This window comes from Neodiprion lecontei, chromosome 3 (assembly GCF_021901455.1).
Source record: "Neodiprion lecontei isolate iyNeoLeco1 chromosome 3, iyNeoLeco1.1, whole genome shotgun sequence".
Taxonomy (NCBI): Eukaryota; Metazoa; Arthropoda; class Insecta; order Hymenoptera; family Diprionidae; genus Neodiprion; species Neodiprion lecontei.
The window spans coordinates 3,223,010-3,246,718 of record NC_060262.1 but is presented as its reverse complement, the minus strand read 5'-3'; the positions used below and the strand labels follow the sequence as shown (position 1 = coordinate 3,246,718).

Here is a 23,709-nt window from a genome sequence, read left to right as displayed (position 1 = left end):
TTCTCGATAAACCTGCGTGGTTCTTACGTGACGTTCGGCAATTGATAAAAATGTCGGATCTTACAATTTCCCGATAGATAAGAGAGGGAAAAATAATTCGAGGTGTTTGTTCTTGCGTACGAAAAAAATTCCGGTCATTTAGCGCAATCCGTGTTCGGATGAAAATTTGAACATTCATCCACCGAGTCACGTGATGTCGGTACATAGTTATGAATAGTTTTTGGAAGAATGTCTTATTAAATTCAAATGGTAATTGGATTGGCGTTGGAACGCAGCAGCTCGGTAGGGTGAAATTTTCAAGAAGTTCACGTCGATCACCAAACTACGAAAATTCGACAAAACCGAATCAGAATATAACTCATAGACCGAAGCTTTTCAGATGTGGAATAAATTCGCTTTCCTCCGTTATTACACTCTGTACTTGTGATCCGAAGAACTAACTAATCGTTCGTCAGTTTTTGCGTCCACGGCATTTCAAAATTACACAATATTAGAACATCTCAAACATTTCGGGGAATCGAAACGATTTTTTGAAATTCTACAATATTACACACAATTTTAAAACATATTGCAAAAATTTCGTACGATTTCGAAACACTTCGCAGGATTTCACGAGTCTCAACCTCCTCGTCGTAAACCAAACTGCACCTTGAAATTTGTAAAATAGAATAATGTGTTTGAGAATCGTTGTGCGTGGAAAAAAAAGGGATATTCTGTACTTCGTTCTAGAATCTTATTCGTTGTTTCCGTCAAGATTGGTAAGAAATTAATAACGTTTTATAAAACGCTTTGGTGATTCTGGTTAACTGCAGAAATCATACCAGTCGAATAAAGAAACAAGTGACAAAAATATGAATCTTTCGCAGGTGCGTGATAAGTTCGCGATAAAATTCTAATCGCCGTAAAATGTTCTTTGAGCCGAAGCAGGAAGATTGAATCGGAACAGTTTAGGACGTCGCAAGAAGTTTTAGGCCGGGTGAAAAAAAATCGCTGGTGAACCGTGGCGCGTATATATCTATGTACGCATGCGTGTATGTATAGTATATATGTATAGGTATATGTATAATATGTATTCGGGAGCGGTAAAAGACGGCGGCATTAGCGATCGGGATTCCCTTTTATCGCGCGGGGGGATTTTAAGAAGATCCCGTCCATTTTCCGCAGGTCGATGCGGTCGCGTTTCACGTCCGAAGATCCGAGAGATCGGAGCTTCGGGTATCCGTCACCCTTCTATAGGGGTGGTTTTTGCTCCCCGAATATCCGGGACACATCCTGCGGGCTCAGGCTGCAGCAGATTGCGTGTCGTAACCCCTCCTGAATGTATAATAAAATTCCCAAAGGGTTTCGTTCCGCTCCAGGCTCTGTTTCGTTTACCTTCGGTTATCCCTTTGCCCGCTAATTCTTTTACTTCGCGTCTGTCGGGGTGGTTCGGGGAAAAGTCTGCGCTGCCCGAAAACGGTCAAAGCCACGATCACGAGCCTTTATCGACATCCGCTACGGAACTTGGATCTCAGTCAATTTAACCGAACGCCGGTGAATCGTGTTTGTTTTTTTCTTTTATTCTTCATTTGCAAGAAAGACAAGAAGAGGAAGAAAACGAAAAGAACAAACAGCAACAACGATCGAGGGGAAAGAAAGAGGGAAAATAGAATACCTTACGAAAGGCGATCGATAGGTAAATCAAAATATTCACGATTCATTATTGCATCAAGATTTCACTCGGCTGATATTGAATGTAAAATCACGGAGCTAACGATGTAATATTTCAAATTACCAATTCAATTTCAATAAATATATACACCGCGTTATACCCGGGAGCTTTGATTGAGTCGCTGATTTTCATATTCCGGAGTAAAAATCGACAAACTCTAATTTACGGATGTCACGCATCGAGTTGTATGAAATTTTCCTTTCCGAATTTTACAAATTTTCATTACGTATTAATAAAGCAAGGACGATAAAATAGAAAAAAGAAAGATAATCGCGAATCCCGATATTAGAACATAACGTTTTATTTTCTTCGCAAAATCTTATCGCGAACTTTCAAAGAATCCCAATCACTTCACATCCTGCTCGATGACCGTCCGAATGTAATTCAACGTCTGCGTAAGCGTTGATAATTCGCGGGTATTCCTTTTCCTTCCGTTTTTCATAATATCGAGCCCAAGGAAGCGGAAGTGGCCGGTTCGCAGCCTCAAGACCTGTGGATCGTTCTCGTTTCCTTCGTTTTCTCTTCCTCCCGTGCGGACTTGTGTATCGGATCGTTAAAATCACAAGACGACCGTGTGCTTTATTCGTCTTGTTTCCCGCCTCCGTGGAAACTCCGATATAACCCTCGGCAGAAGCGTAGGATTCGGGTCCGTTGTTCGCCGTTGAATAAACTGATTGCGAGTTGAATATTAATCCATCGAATACTTGGCGCGGGAGGTAAAATTTCTCGGATAGGAATTTTGAAGCGTTCGTTCGTACATATATGTATATATATGTATATATATATATATATATGTATATATGTATACGATCCGTTGGTTCGTTAGCGAAACACTTCGGTATTCTATCGCCGCTCCTCGACCTCGAGTCCTATACCTGAACGAAAAATTGCTACGTACCCAATTCGCTGCGGAAAAGCACGTGAGAAAGGAGAGAGAGAGAGAAAATACAACTTAAATAAATAAGAATAATAACAACAATTCTTCATCCGATTGAAAATCAGCAAACGAAAATCACACGCGAAAATACTACGCGGGGTTTTTACAAAATTTCGCACGACGACAGAGATATCAGTTTTAACGCAATGGGCGAAATACTAACTTGACAGGATATTTTTTTCTATATTTCCCAGGGAGATGTTTTTTTTTTCTTTTTTTTTTTTTTTCAACCATCCGTAGATACGTCAAAACGATTCGATTTCGCGAACTGTGGAAATTCGAGAGACGACGACCAGTGGTTAAAAAATATCTCTGATAATCGATGAATTTTTTACAATACCGTTGAGTATGGTCGAATATATTTGGATGACGGATACAGAACGAAATAGAATACAGCAAAATATCGAATAACCGGAGAACATATAAAATTAATTATTCGGAATGGAAAATGAAGTAAAATGATCGGAATCAGTGCAGTAGAAGAATACATGTATGTCAATTGGATTCACAATGTACGCGATACGTTTCTTTCATAGATTCGCAACGCCGGGCCAAAATTGTTTATATTAATATTATAACAACGTATTGCTTAGGGGCAAATAATTAATTTACAGAAAATAGAAAAAGAAAACAAGTAAATCATTTCGTCAAATTATTAACAAAATAATATAACAGTGAGAGTTAAACAATACAATATCGATGGTACAATTAATGAGAATATTTATTGTTAAAATCACCGTCACTTTCTCAGTATAATAATAAATTATTATGCTTGGTTTTGAACCCGATGTTTTTTAAATTTTGACAAGTAGCACAGGTATAAAATATTGACGTTCAAACCGTTGAATCGTGTTTTATATATGTGGCATTCCACGCCAATTTGACCTGAGTTTTACCCTCGAAAAAATTTTCAAGAACGCGAAACGACAAAATCGTTTCTAAACATTGTAGAAAATTCAAATTGAGTCGAAAAAAAAACCGAGTACCTTTCCATTTGAGAAAAATCAGAGAAAAAATCGCGCGCCAAATCTAAGAGGTCACGGGTAAAACCCAGCTCGAATTGGCGTGGAATGCCCCATACATAATCTCTCCACTCACGGTGTTTCGCATTCTCAGGCCCCGTTTCGTACCCTGTTGTGTTCACATTGAGATATTCTGATCTGAATTTGTCGCTAATCAAATTCCAAGCTCATCAAACCCCTAACTTGCAAATGGTTTATGTATACCCCAGATTTCGGCAGAAACTAACGTACCGTGAAAGGCGGCGCACAGTCACGGGAATCTATTTAACCGTCTCCGTTATGAATCGAGCTTACAGGTATCCAGGATTCGACGGACCCTTGAATCGCCTGCGTTTAGAAAATACGACTTTTCAGCGATCCAGGCTCAAGGGTTTATCAAAACTCATTCAAATTCTCTCAATACTCGCAAGAATCTCGGATGTGTTGTGAAAAATTGTTCAAAAATTTTTCAACTCGGCTGTATCGTCAAGTTGCTAATTCGTATCAATTTTCCTATTTATTTATTTCTTTTCTGTTTTTTTTTTTTTTTTTTTTACCGCCAGTTTATCCCTAAAGCTCTGGAAATTTCATCAAAATGTTTCACAATTCAAGAATCATACATCGAACGGTGAGAATTTTCTACACTTTGCGGAGATATTGATATATTTGTTTCTTAATTTGTTTCAACAACGGTATTTCACGAAATTAGACATTTTCCACTTGAGGGACGAAGTGCTCGTGAAAACTTGAGAGCTGCACGGTGAATTACGAGGTGTAAGTCACCCTCGTTAAGGGGGTTTTATATGTATATATATATATAAATATATACAAAATATATACAGCGAAAAGCTGAAGCAGCCGAGGCATTCTTCCGAAAAGTTAATTCGGCACATCGACCGATTCGGCTAGTAAGAATTCCTGCAGCAAAAGCTAATTTCATTCGTACATATAATACCTGCAGGATCCCGCTGAGGAAGTAACGAAGGAAAGTTAACCGTTTGCAATTAGTTTTTGTCCTTCGTAACAAAGCGTACGGTGCGATGTGTACATAAATCCTCGAAAGCTCGGTAAATCCATTTCACCAATTTACCACGAAACAATCGACTCGCGATCTAATCGCGCTTAGCGCGCATTCAAGACGAACAAATTTGGCGAACGAAAGGACGCGTGTATCGTTGAATAATTATCATCCACCTACAAGTCTCTCAAGTCTGGGAAAATTTTTGGAACACCCGCCCACCCCTCACCCTCGCCCCAGTGAAATTCTGCAGGCATACGCGAGGATAAAGCCTTCTAAATCTTCCGCGGATTCAAACACTTTGCAAACAAGCCAAATACATAAGGACTATTAGCTCGATCTTGACGGTGTGAATATTGACGATTATTAGAATTGTCGCAGATTTCCTCGCGGAATTTCACCACCGCCCATATTTTGCAGATTGTAGAATTTCAAGCCTGAGAATATCAGCGCTAAGATTCGTGAACTTGTGGTATAATATTCTGAAATTGCAAATTTTTTACTACTTTTTACACCGCGAACTTTTCTGTTTTTACAATCCAAGGAAGGGGGATGAAACTTGCGAGGATGATTCGAAGGTCGTCGCTGGTGCAGCGGAGAAAGGCGGAAAAAAAAGAAAAAAGAAAAAAAAGAAAAGAAATTGATCGAAAAATTTGAAACGAGATGAAATGAGAAAGTGAAGAAATGGCGCCGTTTAACGAGATGCCGTCGGGACGGAAAATGCGGGGGATGAAAGGGCGAATAACATTCGATCAACGACTTGTTATTTGTCATGGAAAAGGTTTAAGTCCTCGGTGTATTGCGTCGGACGCGAAAATAGAGCGACACGATTCGAAACCTTTCGAGACATTTTGTTTTTTTTTTTTTTTTTTTTCCTCTCGCATAGCATCGGTTGGCAAAAAATGATCCGATATCGTAGCCTGGTCGTCGACGGGGTGAAAGAACGACGTCGGGGATCTTGCGTTATTACGTTCTCGTTGATGGCGAATTTCCATTTCGCTTTCTTTTTCCCCCCCCCCCCCCCCTCTCTTCGTGTACGTATTTCACAAGGTTTTTTCAATCGTAAAAATTCGTTTCGCAGGCACAATTTCTTCCGTATGTATCGCACGGATGAATTCGCGTAATTTTATCACTCGCACTTTGATCATCCTCGCTCTGCGCGATTCAAAAATTGCAAAAGAAAAAAAGAAAAAGAAAAAGAAAAAAGAAAAAAAACCAAAGAAAAAACAAATGCAACGAAACAAACCCCATAAAATGTGAAAAGGATCCCTCGAAGTTTCGCCAGAATGGATATTGAATTTTCCAGCCTTCGGTCGGCCAACTTTTCATGTGGAGAAAGTTCGCAGTCGAAAGTTGCGAGTTTTAAGGTTCGAACGGAGAACGCGAACCCGGAAAGGTTGTGTCGTCCGTTATAGTTCAGCTTTTGCTACCAGTTTCTCATGTATAACACAGAGGCTGCAGGTTTTGATGGGCTTAGAGTCTGCAGTCCCGTCTGTGAAAGGCTCAGTTCTCTCCTCTCTGCACTCAGTCTTCTTCCTTAACCGTCAACAATGACCGTCGTGACGAGAATACCCGAGTTCTGGGTTTTTATTCTCTCGATATAAAAAGATACCAAGCCCCCCCCCCCCCCCCCCCCCCTCCGTGCACCGACTCGAGTGAGCAGGGAAAATATAAGCTTCTTTCACGATACGTAAGAAGCACCTTTCGCCGCTTATTTCTCCTACGGATCCTCGTAACAATTCCTACTCACGTACTCCTTTCCAACACGTATACGATATCTCTGTATGACTTTGTATTAATAAGTTCACCTCACATTAAACGGACGGTGGGTCTGATGTGATTTATGTATAAAAAAAAATGGATAACTGTAAACTTGTATCAATTTGAAACGTCATCGAGGGAGTTTTGTCAAGGTGAAGGTAAGGGGTGGAGCTTAGGAGTTTCTTTGTTTAAACAAAATCAAAACACTCGAAAGTAATTTGTACTTGAGGGCTTTGTGACTTATAGTTTCGCGTGCCTTTCGGAAATTTTTCATTTATATTAATAACGAAATGACGGCATGGCGCGTATGAGTAGCGAACGACTCCGAACTTGAGGTGGCGCATCTTCCGACACGACTGTCCAACTTGTAATGGATAGACAAACTTTTTGCGAGTTGGAAACACCTTTTTGGGTTCGAGTTCGTAGCTCATATGTTGAAATGAAAAAAAAAAAAAAAAACAACCAATTTTGACACATATTTATACGACTGTGAACAATAAAATTCATTTTTCGACCAAAAAATTGTTAAAAAATTTGGAATTGAAATTCAAAAATATACCCAGCCACGAGCCTGAATATATAAACAAGTTTCAAAGATTGTGTCAAAATCTCAAGCAGATCGGTCAAAAAATTGACCGACGAATCTGCGCCACCGGATTGAAAACCTGGTCGTTCGTTACTTATAGGCGCCATGCCGCCATTTTGTTACTAATCTCGATGAAAAAATTTAAATAATGTTTTTGAAACTATAAGTAATAAAGTCCTCGAACCCAAATTGCTCCAAGTATTTTCGTTTTCTTTAAAAAATGGAATTCCAAAAACGGATATTATCTTAGACTGTCCAAACTTAATGTCAACTTGAATCAAACTAAAAAACAAAAAAACTCCCCTTAATGTCAAACTTCTATACAACAGCCTATTCGATTTAAACGAACAAAACAGTTCAGCGAACAAATTCTACACAAAGACATCCCTCGCATAGATTTTCGATAACGCGAAGAGAGGTTAGTCCGTTATACGCTACCTTTATTGGTTTCTACACAAGTTTCTACTTCTATCTTTTTTCGATCAATACCCGTCGCGAGTCTTGCAGAATTAGGCGAATGTTTCAAAGAGGTGGAGAGTGGATTTCGCTAATTCTTTGCGATTGGCTCTTTCATCAGTTAAGAAGTTCTTCGAGTGGCTGGCTGTTTTTCTCCACGGTCAGAAGTTGGTTACAAATAATTCGGAAACTTTTGAAACGGCAGATTTCGATTCCATTCCGCCAAGACCGATACAAAAAAAAAAAAAAAATCTTACAAATATCGATCCGTCGAATCGATTCTTATATAGAATAGACGAGTTAATTCTAATAAATTTTAAATCAGTTGCGTCTCTTTGTTTTCATTCACTTCCCGTACAGCATTTTTGATGTTTTTTCCTTTCGTTTTTTTTCACTGATTTTTCGACACTGAATTTTACGATTAAATCAATTGTCCGGGAGCCGATTTGACATCGATTCAAGGATCAATTCTCCTCAAAGAATTGCACATCGGTTATGGGGTGACACCGTTGTAAAAACTTAAAGAAACCGCTTTTTTGACATTTACTCAATTTTCATCCTTCCACAAGTCATCTTTTCGTATTTATGACCCTTCTACGTCTTTAATTGTCGGTAGTTTGACTTTCGGGATTTCGTATCGTCGAATTTTTGGTCTTTCGAATATTTTTTACCCCACCCTTGGAGAACCGCTCGAATTAGTTCCTAAATAACGTCTAAATTGAGACGCTCGGTTCTAGGTCACGCACAGTGGGCCGCGTCTACGTGTGCTTCGACTAAGTGATTCTACGTGACAATTTGGAGTAGAAATCAGGGCCTCGTAGATTCTCAGAGAAGAACAGCGCGGGCGTAGTTACGGGCTTGATTCAATACTGCGATAGAGGCCTGATCGGTGATCGATTGAACAGATTGCACGCGAACTCTCAGTCTGAGATTCATGTTCGTCTGGGAATTAAATCTGGTAATACACCTGGCAATAACTCGGAATAAAAAAGCACAGAGGATAAGTAATTGTCGTTTGACTTTGGAAAAAAATTAAACCGTTCAAAGCCATTGGCAATTCGATTTCTTTTAAAATAATTTCAATTATCGATCGTACGAGTTTCATTGGTTTCTCGGTTAAACTTTTAAAGCTTTATTGGCGTTCAGATTTCGAGATTGATAACACCGGCGGATGCGACGCAAAAAAAGTCATCAAAAAATGATAGCCGGACGCAATTTTAAATATAAATAAAAATTCCAAGGCAGGAAAACGAAAAAAAAAAAAAAAAACAATAAAAAGTAGTATGCATCAAATTTGTTTCTACGTACCCGTTATACCCACTTAATACATCAATCTTTCTCAAATCGCGTTCGGTCAGACTTTTAGATTAATTAATTTCCTGCAATATATTGCTAAATTACACGCGAGGATGAAACGCATTGCACAGATCGATAGGATCCTAGCTCAATGTATAATATACATATATTATTTGTTTGGTTAGTGTATTGAGATTAGTTGCTAACCCAATATTGTCTTGCAATATTTTATAATGAATTTCAAAGTTTGTTACCGGTTCTCCTACTCGGTGGAGATAATCTCGAGCCGCGGAGGAAAGATCATCCCCTATTTTCTCCTCACTCTCTCTCTCTCTCTCTCTCTCCACTCCCTTACGCAAGAGTTTGATGAAAACTTTGCGTTTAGCATATTACACGGCATCTTGTCGTCGCAGAAGCCGCTGCTGTAACGCTTCCTACGGTTTAATGGGAAGAATAAAATACTAAGGCAAACACCAATAACGCCGCCGCGCCTACTCGAGAAGAGACGTTGTAGCTTTGCAATTTATGTAATACCTACCCCTTACTGAAACATAATACTCATCATCTTTTCTAGGATAGAGAAATCTGCCGGGATACCGTCTTATTGTACCTTGTTCCTTCGATCGAGGGAATTTAGCAATCGGGAATGAGAAGACGAAATTTAGAATTCGGAAGAAAAGTATCCAAAGTCTCACCGACGATGAATCAAATATATTAATAAACGGTAATTCATTGAAATAGTGCGGGATCAAAAATAAACTGAATCGCAGAAATCAAAATGAAGAAAACAAACTCCAAGTTAAAATTCAAATATTTAATTAACATTCATTTTCCAATACTTAATTTATGTAGCGTAATATCTCGTGCGTAATAATATTAATGATATATCATCGCAGTCTTCTTGGATAAATTTCGCGCACAAGAAGAGTTATTTCCTCGAAATGAGAAAAGTTTTCCTTTACCGTCGAATCATCGTTTTTCGTTCGTTGTGTATTCTATTTACACAGGCATACTTGGTTAGAATTTTCTTTTTTTTTCTTTTTTTTTTTTAATCTACGAAAACTCCAACTCAAACTCAAATTTCAAATATTGTATATTGATCAGATTTTTTGACCATTCCGTGTTTTAGCTACCTATACATTTTCATTCGTCGTTGAAATTTTGTACTTTGAAAAAATCGTACCAATTCGATATTAGCATTTTGAAAAATCAGATATTGTGGCACTTACGTTATTCTGCGATCATTCCATTTTTCGACCTCAACTAAATCGAGAAGAAGAAAACAAAAAAAAAAAAAAAAAAAACAATCTGGAGAAACCTGTAATTCGGATTCTGGAGGTACGAAAACGAAAAAGATTCGTGGAAATTAGAAAGAAAGGTGACGAAGAGTAAAAAAATAAAAATACCAACAACAGTTTTTTCACCTGCAGGCAATTTCATCGCGACTGCTTCGAGTTCGATTCGCTACGATTTTGGGCCAGCGTAATATACCTAGCCAAGACGAATCCTTGATTTGGATTAATCGCAAGACAGATTTTCAGGCTTTGTAGGGTGGATGGTGGATGAACGGAGTGTAACGGATAGGCGGTCCCACCCCCACACGCGTTGCATATTATATTTCAGCTGGGTAAATTAGCAATCTCACAGTTTAATCTATGGCTGAGACAGACACAGTCAGTCAGAGAGAGTGAGAGAGAGAGAGAGAGGGAGAGAGAGACAGATGCGCAAGCAATGCGCGTGTAGCGATCGTTGTATCGTCGGCGTTATTCGTCGGGGCGGAGTTACACCCCCGTCAACCCTTATGAAATATGACAGCGGTCCGTTGCGTCAAACGTCGGCATACATCACGGCGGATGAACTATATCTGCCTGGCCGAACTCGCAACCCCTTTACCAAACCCCCCCCCCCCAAAGAAGCGTCTATTAACCCCAGGAGTTTTTTCCTGTTATATATATCGTACCAGGCGCCAAAGAAATTCCACTAATACCTGATGCACAGGGTAGGAAATTTTCATCGATAATATTCAAACTGGGAGTAATTTTTCGTTCCGGTTACCGCTCATTCCTTAACTAATTTTCATCTTTTACCAAAATCGAAAAATATTGTTCTAGGTAGAAAATGAAAATTAGTTTTTCAGTTGTTACCGGAAAGTCTAGTCAGTCAGAAGGTCAGAAACCGATTTTGCGTTGCGATTAGCAAAAAAGAATCGACGATAGCGCAAAATGGTTAGGCGTGCCTCGTTTTTAGTAATTCCAATAATATTCAAACAGGTTTTTTTAACGATACCTGTTTTACTCAATTTTTCTAGTTACTGTAACAAATGAAATCTTCCTCAGTGAAAACTCCGTCGTATTCAGCGTCCGGTGTTTCGATGAAATCAACAAAGAGGGAGGAAATGAAAATTGTCGAACCACCCCCTAGCCGTGATGTTCAACTTGCTGAATTTTTTACTGGAATAAAAATGTGCAAAAAAACCTTTTTTAAATAAAAATAAATTGCAAATATTGGTAAATTGTAATTTATACTTGAAACTTTTGTCACTGAAATTGATGGGATTTCGAATCGAAACTGAGTTCACTTATTTTTAGTCTCGACGTTTCGACTTCAAACTCTAGAACCGATTTATTCCTGTAATTATACCGAATGACGGAGGAGTCTTGGATCGCATACCAAGGACGACCGGGTGAAATATTTACCCCCCCGAGAAGAGGGATTATCAAAATAGCTACGCTGACTATCCTGGATAAGTATATAGTAAACTGCATAATCTAGACGTATAAAGTGTATAATGAAATATCTCGGCGGCGAATGTGGAAAATTATTATATCCTAAATTCTCATGATGTATAATATATTCTAGGAATTTTTATTAATCTCTAATCTTATACCTATATTTATTTTACGTATCGTCTCGCGTTCGTCTGAGCGTTTTCTTTTTTTTTGTAAATACGCTATCACGTTTGTTGCACGTGAATGATGAAAAATGAACAAACATATTGAAACGTACGAACTGAATTCTGCTTCGATTCGTTTGCCGTATTTAAGTAACGCGAATAAAAAAAAATAAAAAATTTCTGCAAGTATGTATGTATATTATATTTCAATTGCATATTGCGCGAGAGTTTCAAGACTCTTTGTCGTTTTTAGTTTTTTTTTTTTCTTCTCTTATTCTTTCTACTTCGGTGCCATTATAATTTTCCGTTGATTGCAAACGAATCAAAACAATATCGCAGAGAGCGTGATACTCGCAATGTTTCAAAAAATTTCCTGCACACTCGCTGTTTGCCCGGAGGGCAAAGTTACACTCGGCATGGAGAAAAAGAATTTAAAAAATAAATAAATAAATAAAAAAAAAAAAAAAAAAAAGCTGTGAATAGAAAAAAAAAAAGATTCAAGGGTCTCTTTATCGCTCCGAATTCTACACAGATCGATACGATGTTCTCCGAGTTGCTCGTTGTTCGGAACGTTCGTGCAAATTCTGATTCGAACAATCGGGAAAACGAAAATGAATGGAAAAAAAGTTCCACCGAGTTCTCTTGGGGATAAAAATTTGGGGAAGCGACAAAAAAAAAAAAAAATGAATAAATAAAAATCCCCTTCATAGGAAGCGGACGACGTTTAGGTAAAAAAAGGAGATCCGCAGAAAAGTGGCAATATTTCGCGACAATTCTACCGGCACTGCTGAAGTGTAGCAAAGCTTGCAGGCAATTATTTCGCGCGTTTTAATCGCGAAAATTCTCCGGTGCATAGTGCCTAGGACTCGGTTCTGCAGCTGCGAGCACAACGCGCTCTGAATTCCTTGTTAGAATTGGCTGAATATCCTGCACGCCTTGAATCCTCGCTCTGAGCTTTCGACTTATAACATCGCGATTCAGAGAGCTTTTGGCATTTGATTTGGAAGAGAATAGAATAGAATAGAATAGAATCAAATTTATTATACCAGGGCCGTGTGCCCATGAGTACAAAAATACATCATCAAAAGGAGAAGAATCACAGTATTCATCTTAAAATTAACCTAATCCTAATTTAGAATAGAGCAGGTAGTAAATAACAGATAGTAAGTAACGCAAGACTCGTGATAATAATAACAATAATAATAATAATAATTATGGTCTGTCAAATAGTGAGAGAGGGGGGGGGGGATGAACTCGAAGCGGTGGAAACAAAGTAAATGATAGAAAAATTAGGCGAAAAAATATGTGATCAAAATTCTAAAATCGAATTGAAAATGAGTTAAACATGCGTGGAAAAATATTTCGAAATACTTTGAGCGAAAAGTTTGCTGAAAATTACTTAGCACTTATGATTTAGAAAGTTGGAATACAGAGAGAATAAAAAAAAAGAAAAAAAATTCTAAAACTCGGGTGCAAAAATCGCAATTATTAGAGGAATTACACAGAAATATATATCTGCAAGAGATGATATGTAAATTTTACTAGAGTCAGCGGCTGGATTTTTAACCAATCCGTTTTCTGTCTCTCGGAATCGCGATCTTTTGAATTACCCCGCAGATTCGATCGTGCCCATAAATACGAAGGTGTATATAAGATTTCTTGGGCATCTGCTATGGGAATATTGAGAAGCTCCTTCGATTTTCAACGCAAGTTTGCTGCTGCAGTCAAAGGCATGCTCGCGTCATAAATTTTCCGCTTAAATTCACTCGTGCATGATACCTTTACGGGCCACCTACCATCCTACCTAGCCGACCAGCCACTTGGGTTGAAATTTATTTGCAGAAACATATATTACTCGGGATTTCGTCTTGCACGTTGCATTATAATTTTCAACCGATCGCTGCACGAATGGATTTACAAACACCCATATATACGTATGCATATTGCATAAGATGATCGCTAAATTTTTCCCGTTTGCGTATTTCGCTCGGATGATCGATATTCGATAGTTTCCTCGTGGCAAATCATGCGGACGATGAATAAGAAGAGGAACGAATAATACGAAGATTTTTCGTTTCTTCGAAAAGTTTCATCCGCCGCAAAATGTCCAGTCTCAAAATACTGAGGAGAATTTTCATTTCTTTTTCTTCTTCGTTAATCACGTGGTTTATGCGTTTGAAAAAACTCGCAGCTTTCGAGTACACGAAGCGCTAACCAGAATAAACTTTCCCGGTAGTTTTCCTTAATAGGTTTTACTTAACGAACTCTGATTTATTTATGTTCTTAATAAACGCAGCTCCGACGTCTCGGTGAAACGAAACTTTAAGATTTAGTTGTATCCTTGTACCGTGTACAATTTCGCTCTAACGATCACGCAGACTTTTGCATAAAATTATTCTTAATGGCCCAGGAGAATGGAACGAATGGAACGAACTAAAGGAAACAGTCAGGTAAAAATTTCATCATCGCACATGATCCGATTACAGTTTTGGTAAAGATCCATATTTTGTTTTTCATGAATCAAAAAATCTTAATTCAAATTAAGAGTGAAGAATAAATATAAAATTTATTCACGTCAGGATTTCGGACTCGTTTGGAATTCGTTGTGTGATCGAAGTGACAAATTGTACATTAGATCGATTTATCGCCGTGCCGCAATTCAAAAATTTTGGTTAAAAATTTCGGTAGGAAAAGCGATTACATAAATTCCGGCAACGATAGCTGCTAGGTTAAAAATTAAATGAAAGAAAATACGAGGAAGATAATATAATATTATAATAGCGATGACAAATGCAAATGGTTACGAAAGAACGGGAACGCGTTTGTAAGAGTTGGATGGGGGGATAAAAAAGAGAAGCGAGAAAGGACATAAAAAAAAAAAAAAAAAAAAAAAAAAAACCTGTGTAAAAAGCTAGAAAAGTGTGCGAGAAAGAGAGAGAGAGAGAGAAAAACCATTTCAGATTAATCATCATGGGGTGGCTTGTATACACGGGGTGAATTTTTCTGGTACATTTTTCTTGGTTCTTGAGTGTGACAGAGGTGGCTGGATGCGGGCTATCAGTTTTTGCGATTTTTCATCCGACGTGAGAAATGAGGGGAAACTTGCACTCGCCGCCATCCTTTCGTAGTCGCAACTAATACACGCGGCATATGCAGTCATTCGTAAAAAGACTCGAACGAAAATAACCGGCCGAAAACTACAATCGCATTTTTTTTTTTTTTTTATTATCAATCGATTCGTTGTGGTATCATTTTTTTGTTCTTTCTTTTTTTAAATCAACAATTTCGTAAGTAGAAAAATCACCTACTTTATTCTTGACAAATTCTTCTTTTTCTATTATAAATTCGTTCGCGCCAATTTCAATTAATTTTTTTTCTTCTTATTCTCGAAACGGTTGGTGAATACAACATGAGATCAACGAAGAATTAAATTTCCGAGAAAGAATCGTTCCAAGCAATAGAATTAGAGCGTAAATAATATAATTGTCGTAAAAATTTCTCAAATCTTAAGTGAATATTCGAGTTTACTGAAAATTATAATTCATAATGCAACGAAGGAATCTGTTCGTTTTACTTGTGAACTTTCATTCTCTATATCGTAACGAGTGATTTTATTTTGACAATAATACGCAGGTTCTAAAAATGTTGATATATTTAGTTCACAATCCCATTGAATACATGTATGGGGTTCTGAATTGAATTTCTCGCCAAAAAAAATACGAGAAAGCGAAGCGTGGCAAAGAGAAGGGAAAAAAAGCCGCCTGAACCTGAGAAGACAGAATTGGAATCGGTCTCGTGGTCACGGAAAAGTGCAGGGAAAGAATCGCTGGTCGATGGGAAAAGGGATGAAGGATCAGAAACGGGAAAAGGGAAGGAAACGAGGGTCAGCTTCCCGGCCAAATTACTTTTTACCCGTCCGCATATACGAGAGTTTCGAAGGATCCAACGAAGTACCCAAGTAACGAAGAGGAATGAACAAGGGACGATGTAAAAAAGCATCGACGCCCTTTATTTAAATCTTTTCTAAGAAAACCAAAGTGAGAAGATCAAAGATTTGCCAACTAGTTGTGAAAAAAATTGAAGATGTATTTCGTTGTTTGTTGAAACTGGAAGAAAAAAAGCAAATACGATGAATTTCAGAGCAATTGCAACTTTTATTACCAACTTCAGAGTTGTTGCTGCTTTTCCCGATCGAAATCGGTGCGCTGAGAGAAATTTTTATTTCCGGTTATCGCTCAGCCCTTAACTATTTTTTCATGTTTTTCCACAATCGAAAAATATAGGTCTGGGTACGAAATGAAAATTAGTTTTCTAGCTCTTACCGGAAAGTCTAGTATCCGTTGCTATTCTTTCTCGTTACTATATTTTCTTGCAACTGCTGCGAAAATTTAACGCTCGTGCAAGAATAAACTGACGTTAAAGCTTTCTTTAACTAAAAAAGTAGAGTAAACCTCAGAAACTGATTTTGCGTTGCAATAACCAAAAAAGTATCGACGACAGCGTAATCCCAACAATATTCAAACAGTTTTTCTAACGATAACTGTTTTAATCAATTTTTCTAGTTACTCTGACGGATGAAGTTTTTCTCATTGTGATAATTGGACGCCCAATTGCTGGATCGATGAAGAAGAAACGTGACGACAACGATCCAACTTCGATTTTATCATTGTTCGATGAAATTCGCCTCGAGGCGTGGCGAAAGCGAAAATGAGATGCGATCAATTACGCCAACCGAATAGATTCTCCGTAGGGCGCGTTATATCGCGTGAAATTGGGTTCAGTTGCCCCGTGTTTGCCCCCCGTCAAAATTCAACACGACAAGCCTCCGACCTTCACGGACAGAACGACGATACAGGCGTTACACGCGTGTGTATACGTACAAGGATTTTCAATTAAGTCGATAATTACTTCGACGCAAAGCAACGGATCCTGCGCGGAATCATTACGTCGCAACGACCGGAATTTCCGGCGTTTTATGGCTTTATGCCTTGTACGGTAGCTTTGTGTTATTTTTAACCCTTTGATTCACGCTCGAACGCTCAGTGTTCCATCATTCTTATTTATTAAACTAATTTTTTGGCAACAACTGCCGAGTTCTTCGGTTCCGCACAACCCATGGAATATGTCCGAGTCTAAAAGTTATGCGAAATTTACTTACTTATTTATTTATTGCAAAAATAGCACACGTAGATAACCAAATGGTCGAAATTTCTATTTTTCCACGAAAAAAAGCATTTTCTGCTGATCTGCGATGTGAATCCGAATTCTAATTTTTACACAAGCTTAAAACACGCCAAAACATTTTACACAAGTCTTTCATCATTTTTTTTCATGCCGGTTTTGTTTGTCCGCCATATTAGATCCGCCGTTTTGAATTTTTCAATGCCGAGTTTAGATTCGCAACGAGCCACTCGAAAAACCATGCATCGTAAAGTCTTATCAAAATCAAATGATTCTTTGAATTTGCGTCGTACATTTTGGATCTGCCATTTTGAATTTTCGAAATTCGAATTCAGATTCCTAATCAGCCACCCCAGAATCTCATTAATGAAAAATTTCAAGCGAACCGCATGTAACGAAAAATGCATGCGTGAAAGGGTTAAGTACAAGGTAATCGCTTATACGCGTATTGCAATTAACGGTTTGAAAAAACAGATCTGTAAATAAATTATCCACTCACCGATTTCCAGATACTTCTGATGCACAGGATCGTACTGCTCCCAAACAAGCCCTCGGTATTTGCTCTTCTCCTTCAACGACTTTTCACCACGGCCATGATGCTCGTTCGCGTTTGGGTTTCTGGAAAAAATAACAAAACTCTCAAGTCTCAATCACAGTATCATTATCGCTCAGCGTTCGTCAAACATCGGTTGAAGAATCCGATCAATTTTCTGCAATCGATACTCCGTAGTTACACCGGCTAGAATCGATCGGTCGATCAACTTTTGATCCTGCTATTTTTTTTTCCAAAAAGTATCACATCTAAGGATCATCAACTCCAAAGTTTCAAATTCGGAAGATCGATCATAATATTCATCATTCCAATGTATTTTTCGATGCTGCATCGGAATATGATGTCAAAAGTATCTTTAATACGCCCGAAATAATGTACTAAATCCAAAAACATGGAATATAATGGTCGCTGTTCCAAATCTGGTTTGTTCTTTTTTTTTTTTTTCTTTATTCGTTGGGCTGTTCTATCAAATATATGAAAATTTGACGACTTGGTTCCCCCATATCTCGGGAGACATTTGTATACTCGAGCTATGATTTTTTTCCTGAGTACTGAGGTACCAAAAGGTATCATTTGGCCCTTGTTTAGGAAAAAAATTCACGCGGACCTTAAAATGCGTAAAGAGTGCCTTCGTTTTGGAGAGGCTCTTTTATGTAAAAAAACATAAGAAAATTGACAAGGTTATGAATTTTTGAGTGGAAAAGTGTTCGTTTTGCGTGTCAAACTCTTTACGATTCTTTGTTTTCAGCTTGGTGCCATTTGGTTTTTTATAAATCGACGTTTTGCACTTAATCTAGAACGTGGATGAATGCTCCGTAATTTTTTGCTTCACATCGGGTGAACAGTTTTCTAATGATCGTTTCTTTTTCAAATGTGACTAGGTAGAATGGACCCGGTATTACAATCTGTTCTCAGGTAGTGTGGCTAACAATTAGAAGGGTTGATTGCTGATTTCTGGACTTTGCTGCGTTGCAAGTTTCGAAGAGCAATTTTCAGGTTGAAAAATCACCATATTCCTTGGAACTAAATAGCGATCCACAATTTCCGAAATTCAATGTTCGGGTAACTTGATACGGAACACAGTTAGGCAGTTAGGATCTTTCAGATGAGTTGCCACGACCAGGATCGAATGTTCGGGTCACAAGGTCGACGTAATTTCTAATCTACGACCTCACGGTTCAAACTTGAACGGTCTGAAAGATCGGTATCTGCGACAACTAGCCGCTAAGCCGCGAAATTTGTTATTCACCAGCTGTAGAATATTCCGGCGAGAAATGTCAAGTTATAAAAAAAACAAAAAAAAAAACGAAAAATGCAAGGAATCAGCCCTGATGAAATTGTCGATAAGTTGAAAACTCCGACTCATCGATCTCAAAAATTCATATTCAAGTTTGACTGCGAATAATTTTTCTCGGGACGAACTTCTGCGATAAACAAGTCAAGTTATACAGTTAAATTGATCAGATCGTGTAATTGTTAGTTTTCAGAGGTTTAATTGTGTTTTAAAAAAGTAGAAAATTATAATAACTCACATTTTTTCAAAAAAATCATCAGAAGAGTAAAAACCATAGTCTCCCAGATGCAAACGAAAATCAAAATTAAAAAAAAAAAAAAAAAAACCATACGTGCAAAAAACAAAAAGTTAGTATAAAATTTCAAACAAAATGATTCGCCCGTTTTCTAAGACTGAGAAACCGCAAAATTGCGCAAAGAAAAGGCTGATGCGTGTTCTCTTCTGGTTTAGTCCAACCTCCGAAGGGAGTTATAAAATGTTAATAGACCTTAACATCGCGTATAAAAATAACCTATCACGAGTAACCCGAGTCAAAAATAACCCATGACAAAAATTGGCGAATGATTGACAAAACATGAAATTATATTGAATTAAATTAAGTTAAATTTATTTTTAAATGTGATATTTTTGTCATGGGCTATATTTGTGTGGGTTATTTTTGTAGCAGGTTATTTTCGAGTGGATTATTTTTACCATCGGTTATTTCAATGTGAGTTATTTTCAATTGGGTTATTTTTGCCGAGGAGTATTTTTTGAGTGGGTTATTTTTGTTGAGGGTTACTTTTGAGTGCTTTCGTTTCGAGCGGGTTATTTTTGATTGGGTTATTTTTGTCGTGGGTTACTTTTGCCTGGGTTCTTTTTGAGTGGGTTATTTTCGTCGAAGAGTATTTCTTGAGTGGGTTATTTTTGTTGAGGGTTACTTTTGAGTGGTTTCTTTTTGAGCGGGTTTTTTTTTGAATGGGTTATTTTTGATTGGGTTATTTTTGTTGAGGCTTACTTTCGAGTGGTTTCTTTTTGAGCGGGTTATTTTTGATTGGGTTATTTTTGTCAAGGAGTAACTTTTGAGTGGGTTACTTTTGCGTGGGTTTTTTTTGAGTGGGTTATTTTTGTTTAGTTTATTATACCTGAGTTATTTGGTCCTAGTACCGATAAAATTCCCTAAACGTAGGTGCGTAAGAGGTACGGACCTTCCCGTCGCATGTGGCAGACAAGGTTCCCGCATCGTTGACGGGAACCTTTTAGGCGGACAGCAGAAGCTCGAGGAACCGAGTGTCGCGTTAAATATTTATGAATGAAAGAGCCGCCATACACGAGCACCGGGGGACGGAAGGGGGTGTATTTCCAGGGGCGGATCGGTGAGGGGAAATTTCTATCACGGTAAACTGCGGCAGGGGACTTTCTGGACAATTAAGCATCCCGAATTTCATCCACCACCCCTTCACTCCTCTTCCATCCCCCCAATCCGCCTCGAGATCGTGCAGGAAGCCGAAGAAGTTGACGGTAAATTGAGATCGCGGGTAACGTTTCTACGGGTTCGCCCCGAGAGCAGCTCCGATACTAATTGGTCCGTCGACCGGAGTGCCACAGGCTCTGTTCCTGCGATTGCCGTTTCTCACCAACTTCTCGGAGGAAAAGCTGAGCTCGATTTCGCATGATTTATGCGATATTTCTTTTGTCTAAGATACGGATCGCCGATTTTAATTCGATTTTTTCCCTCATTCGGGGGTCGAAATGGCGAAACACTTGTGTGTCGACGATTTTGCGAACAGCTTAAAATAGCAATTATTGTCGAATATTTCCAATCCCACGAGCTGATATGTCTCAGAACCAATAAAAAAAATAAAAATTTGTCCAAAATTTTAAGCTACCATCTTAATTGCGAGTTCTGTCTAAAAACGTTCGAATTTTTCTGCTTGTAGAACGCTAATTTTCTGATTTTTTTTTAGCCCCCCCCCCCCCCCCCAAAAAAAAAAAACCTGACGCTCGGTAAATTTCTTAGCTACAGTCGCAGGCGCGTTTTATGAAAATTTCAAAAATTTTCAGAGAAAACAAAATCAACCACGAAGTGCCGAAAATCCCGTGCTGTTCGAAATGGAAAATTCAAAGGCTTTGATGAGAATTTTCTTTTTCTCAAATCTCTGAAAGTTTTAGCAGAAATTTTTTTTCGCACCGAAAAAGAAATGTTTTTCGTCAAGTTTTTTGATTTCACATTAGACGCGTGTGTGCTCTTGAATATTGCAGCGATCGATTAAGAAATAATTACAGACGGAAAAATCGTGACAGCCTTTCTGTTTTCCAGTTTTTGCGAAAAGCTTGCAGAGATCAGACACTTAGTGGAAATATAGGTGGGACGTGATAGCAACGATCTCCAGCCTAAGGCGCAGCCTCGTCTTTATATACTCCATTCTATTCCTCTTCTGCGGAAGAGATTAGAAAGTGAAATCGAGCTTTAAATGGACTTCTGGTGCCTCTTCAGCCCCGTATCTTCGTCTAGCTTCGGTTTATCGATTTGTTTTTATTGAAATTGGCTCGAATCGCTGCTAACAGCCTACCTTTCCTCTCTCTCTCCCTCTCTCTCTCTCTCTCTCTCTTCCTCTTTAGTTTTTTACTCCGTGTAACTTCGGCTCCGACAAAAAGGTATAAAACTTTTATAATTAATTATATTGTTTTACCAAATCTGAGCGGGCTGCCGGCGAAGAAGAGGCGTAAAAAACAGTGAGGAAGAGAGAATAAAAAAAAAAAAAAAAATGAATTTATATAGAATCCCTTCCTCCTTTCCTTCCCGTCGCTTTCCTTACACCTTCAAGCATTATGGAAAGTCAAACTTTTGTTTCCCATCTCGTTTCTGCTATGAATTAATGTTCGAAACCATTTTTCTTACCTTACGAGGTTCGTTCATTTTTATTTTATACTTCATTTTCATTTGTAATGATTTTCTGAAAAAAAGTTCACTCTGTCTTTGTCACAGTTTTCTTTTATTCTTTTTCGTAACGAATAGATTCGAATCGACGCGTACAACACTCGCGATTTGATTTGACAAATTGTAACTATTTTCGGCCAACTATGAATATCAACAAAAAAAAAATTGTATCACCGCTAATTTTATCGCTGCAATTGTAAATGTTTTATAACGCTAGAAAAATATGTAACTTGGAGTAAAATTATGCAACAAGCTCACATATTTTATTTTAATTATAGGTATATAAATATATACGGTTACGTGAAATTTCTGTACATAATATATATAATATTATTACAAAAATTTCTCTCGATGGTAAAAACAAACGCAGCAGGTGTAAATTAATTGCGGCTGATTATACGCGACGAATATAGGTGTGTGTATATATATATATATATATATATATATATATATATATACATATACAGTACAGTGTATAGCTCGCACCTCTATACGAACGCCCCAATCAAATTATCCCTCGATGCGATCGCTGTATATATACCTACAGACCGATTATCGCGAGCTTTCCATTAAGGAACCTGATCTCGTCTTATAAAGAGCGCTGATCTTATCCGACCCCCTCACTCTTCGCTCGCTCTTATACCTCGACGATATTGCCAGAACATTAAATCATCATCGGGTGAAATAATGGAGGGTAAAAATAAAAAAAATAAATAAATAAAAAAACTGAGAGAGAGAGAGAGGGACAGAGAATGGAAAAAGATAGAAATTTTTCAAATTATAGTTTCACCGATCTTTCTCTTTTTTCTACCAAGCAAACAACGACGACATAAAAAATTAAACTTTCTCTCCAATTTGTGAGAAAGAAAAAAAAAAAAAAAATGTACTCGACGTTGAAATGATATGTCTTTTATTTTTTTTTCAAGTTACGTGTTCCGCGACAAAAATCGACGAATTTCAACTCTCGCCTGGATATTTAATTGGGGTTAAAAATTCTTTCGGCTGATAGTTCAGCATCTCTATGTGGTTTTTTTTCTTTTTTTTTTGGTTCTACGGAAATATCTTTGACCAGTAAACGTATTGGAAGCTTTTTAAAGTCGCTGTTCCATTTCTTACCGATTTCCAAAAATAGACGATTATCGAAATGGTAATTTTTTTCTATCTCGCAACGTCGTCGTCGCGACTCAACCCTCATCCATTCGGTGATGCGACGTCGCTTTCTGACCCTTGGGTAGAAAATTCTTTCGCCGAAATTCCCACCTGCCGGATGAATAATAAATTATGGGTTCGAGGGTATCAGCCCCGAGTGCGCACTTAGTCGGCGTCGCGACGCAACGCGTCTGCCTCTCAACCGCGAGCCTCGAGGTTTTGTGGTTGCAGTATAGCGGCTCGGGTACATTAGCGACGTCATCGCTTGTCACCCTCGTCATCTATTTATCGTCACAGGTTTCAACCTCGATGTTCGCCCGCTTTCGATCTCTAGCCCGAAACTGCGTCACTTAGTTTTGATTAACCAGAAGGCGTCGGTGGTTTGATCATTTTTTAATTAACGATGATTTTAAAAATTCTTTCCAAGAGTCCCAAGAATATCGAAAGTATCAAAATTATCATTCAGAGCTTACAACTGTATCGTAAAAAAAAAAAACAAACAAACACAATTCATTCTAGATTCGATGATGCGTTTTGTTCAAATATATATGTATCTATGTATGTACGTATATATATATATATATATATATATATGCTACACGGTTGGAATGAAAATGTCTGTTTAAAAAATATGGAGTGCAGCAACTTCTGTTTGTCATTAAAATTTTCACCGTGATTTTGCACGAGTATACGTCTGAGATAAAAAGCATTTATCGAACCCCCGTCGTTTCGTTTACATTATTCTCAGCGTCGAGTGCAACATGGCGTCGTGAATACTGCACTTTATCTATATACATATATGTATATATACATGTAATATATATGGGGGATTCGATGTTAAATTAGCAGCCCACCTACCTCACTCCCTTCGATTTTTATCATGGTTTTTGGAAATTTTTTCAGACTTTCTTCAGCCACTGGTAAAATTTATCAATACAAAAAAACAAAAAATC

General features: G+C 38.0%; 1 protein-coding gene across 2 annotated transcripts in view; it reads right to left on the bottom strand.

Moving 5' to 3' along the window:
- Positions 1 to 23,709, bottom strand: part of LOC107221602 (neuroligin-4, X-linked) — a 255,690-nt gene that overhangs the window by 19,678 nt on the left and 212,303 nt on the right. For both annotated transcript variants that reach the window (XM_046733769.1, XM_046733770.1), the window contains one exon: positions 17,340 to 17,458. In XM_046733769.1, coding sequence (XP_046589725.1) covers positions 17,340 to 17,458 — 119 coding nt within the window. The remainder of the gene's footprint in view (positions 1 to 17,339; positions 17,459 to 23,709) is intronic.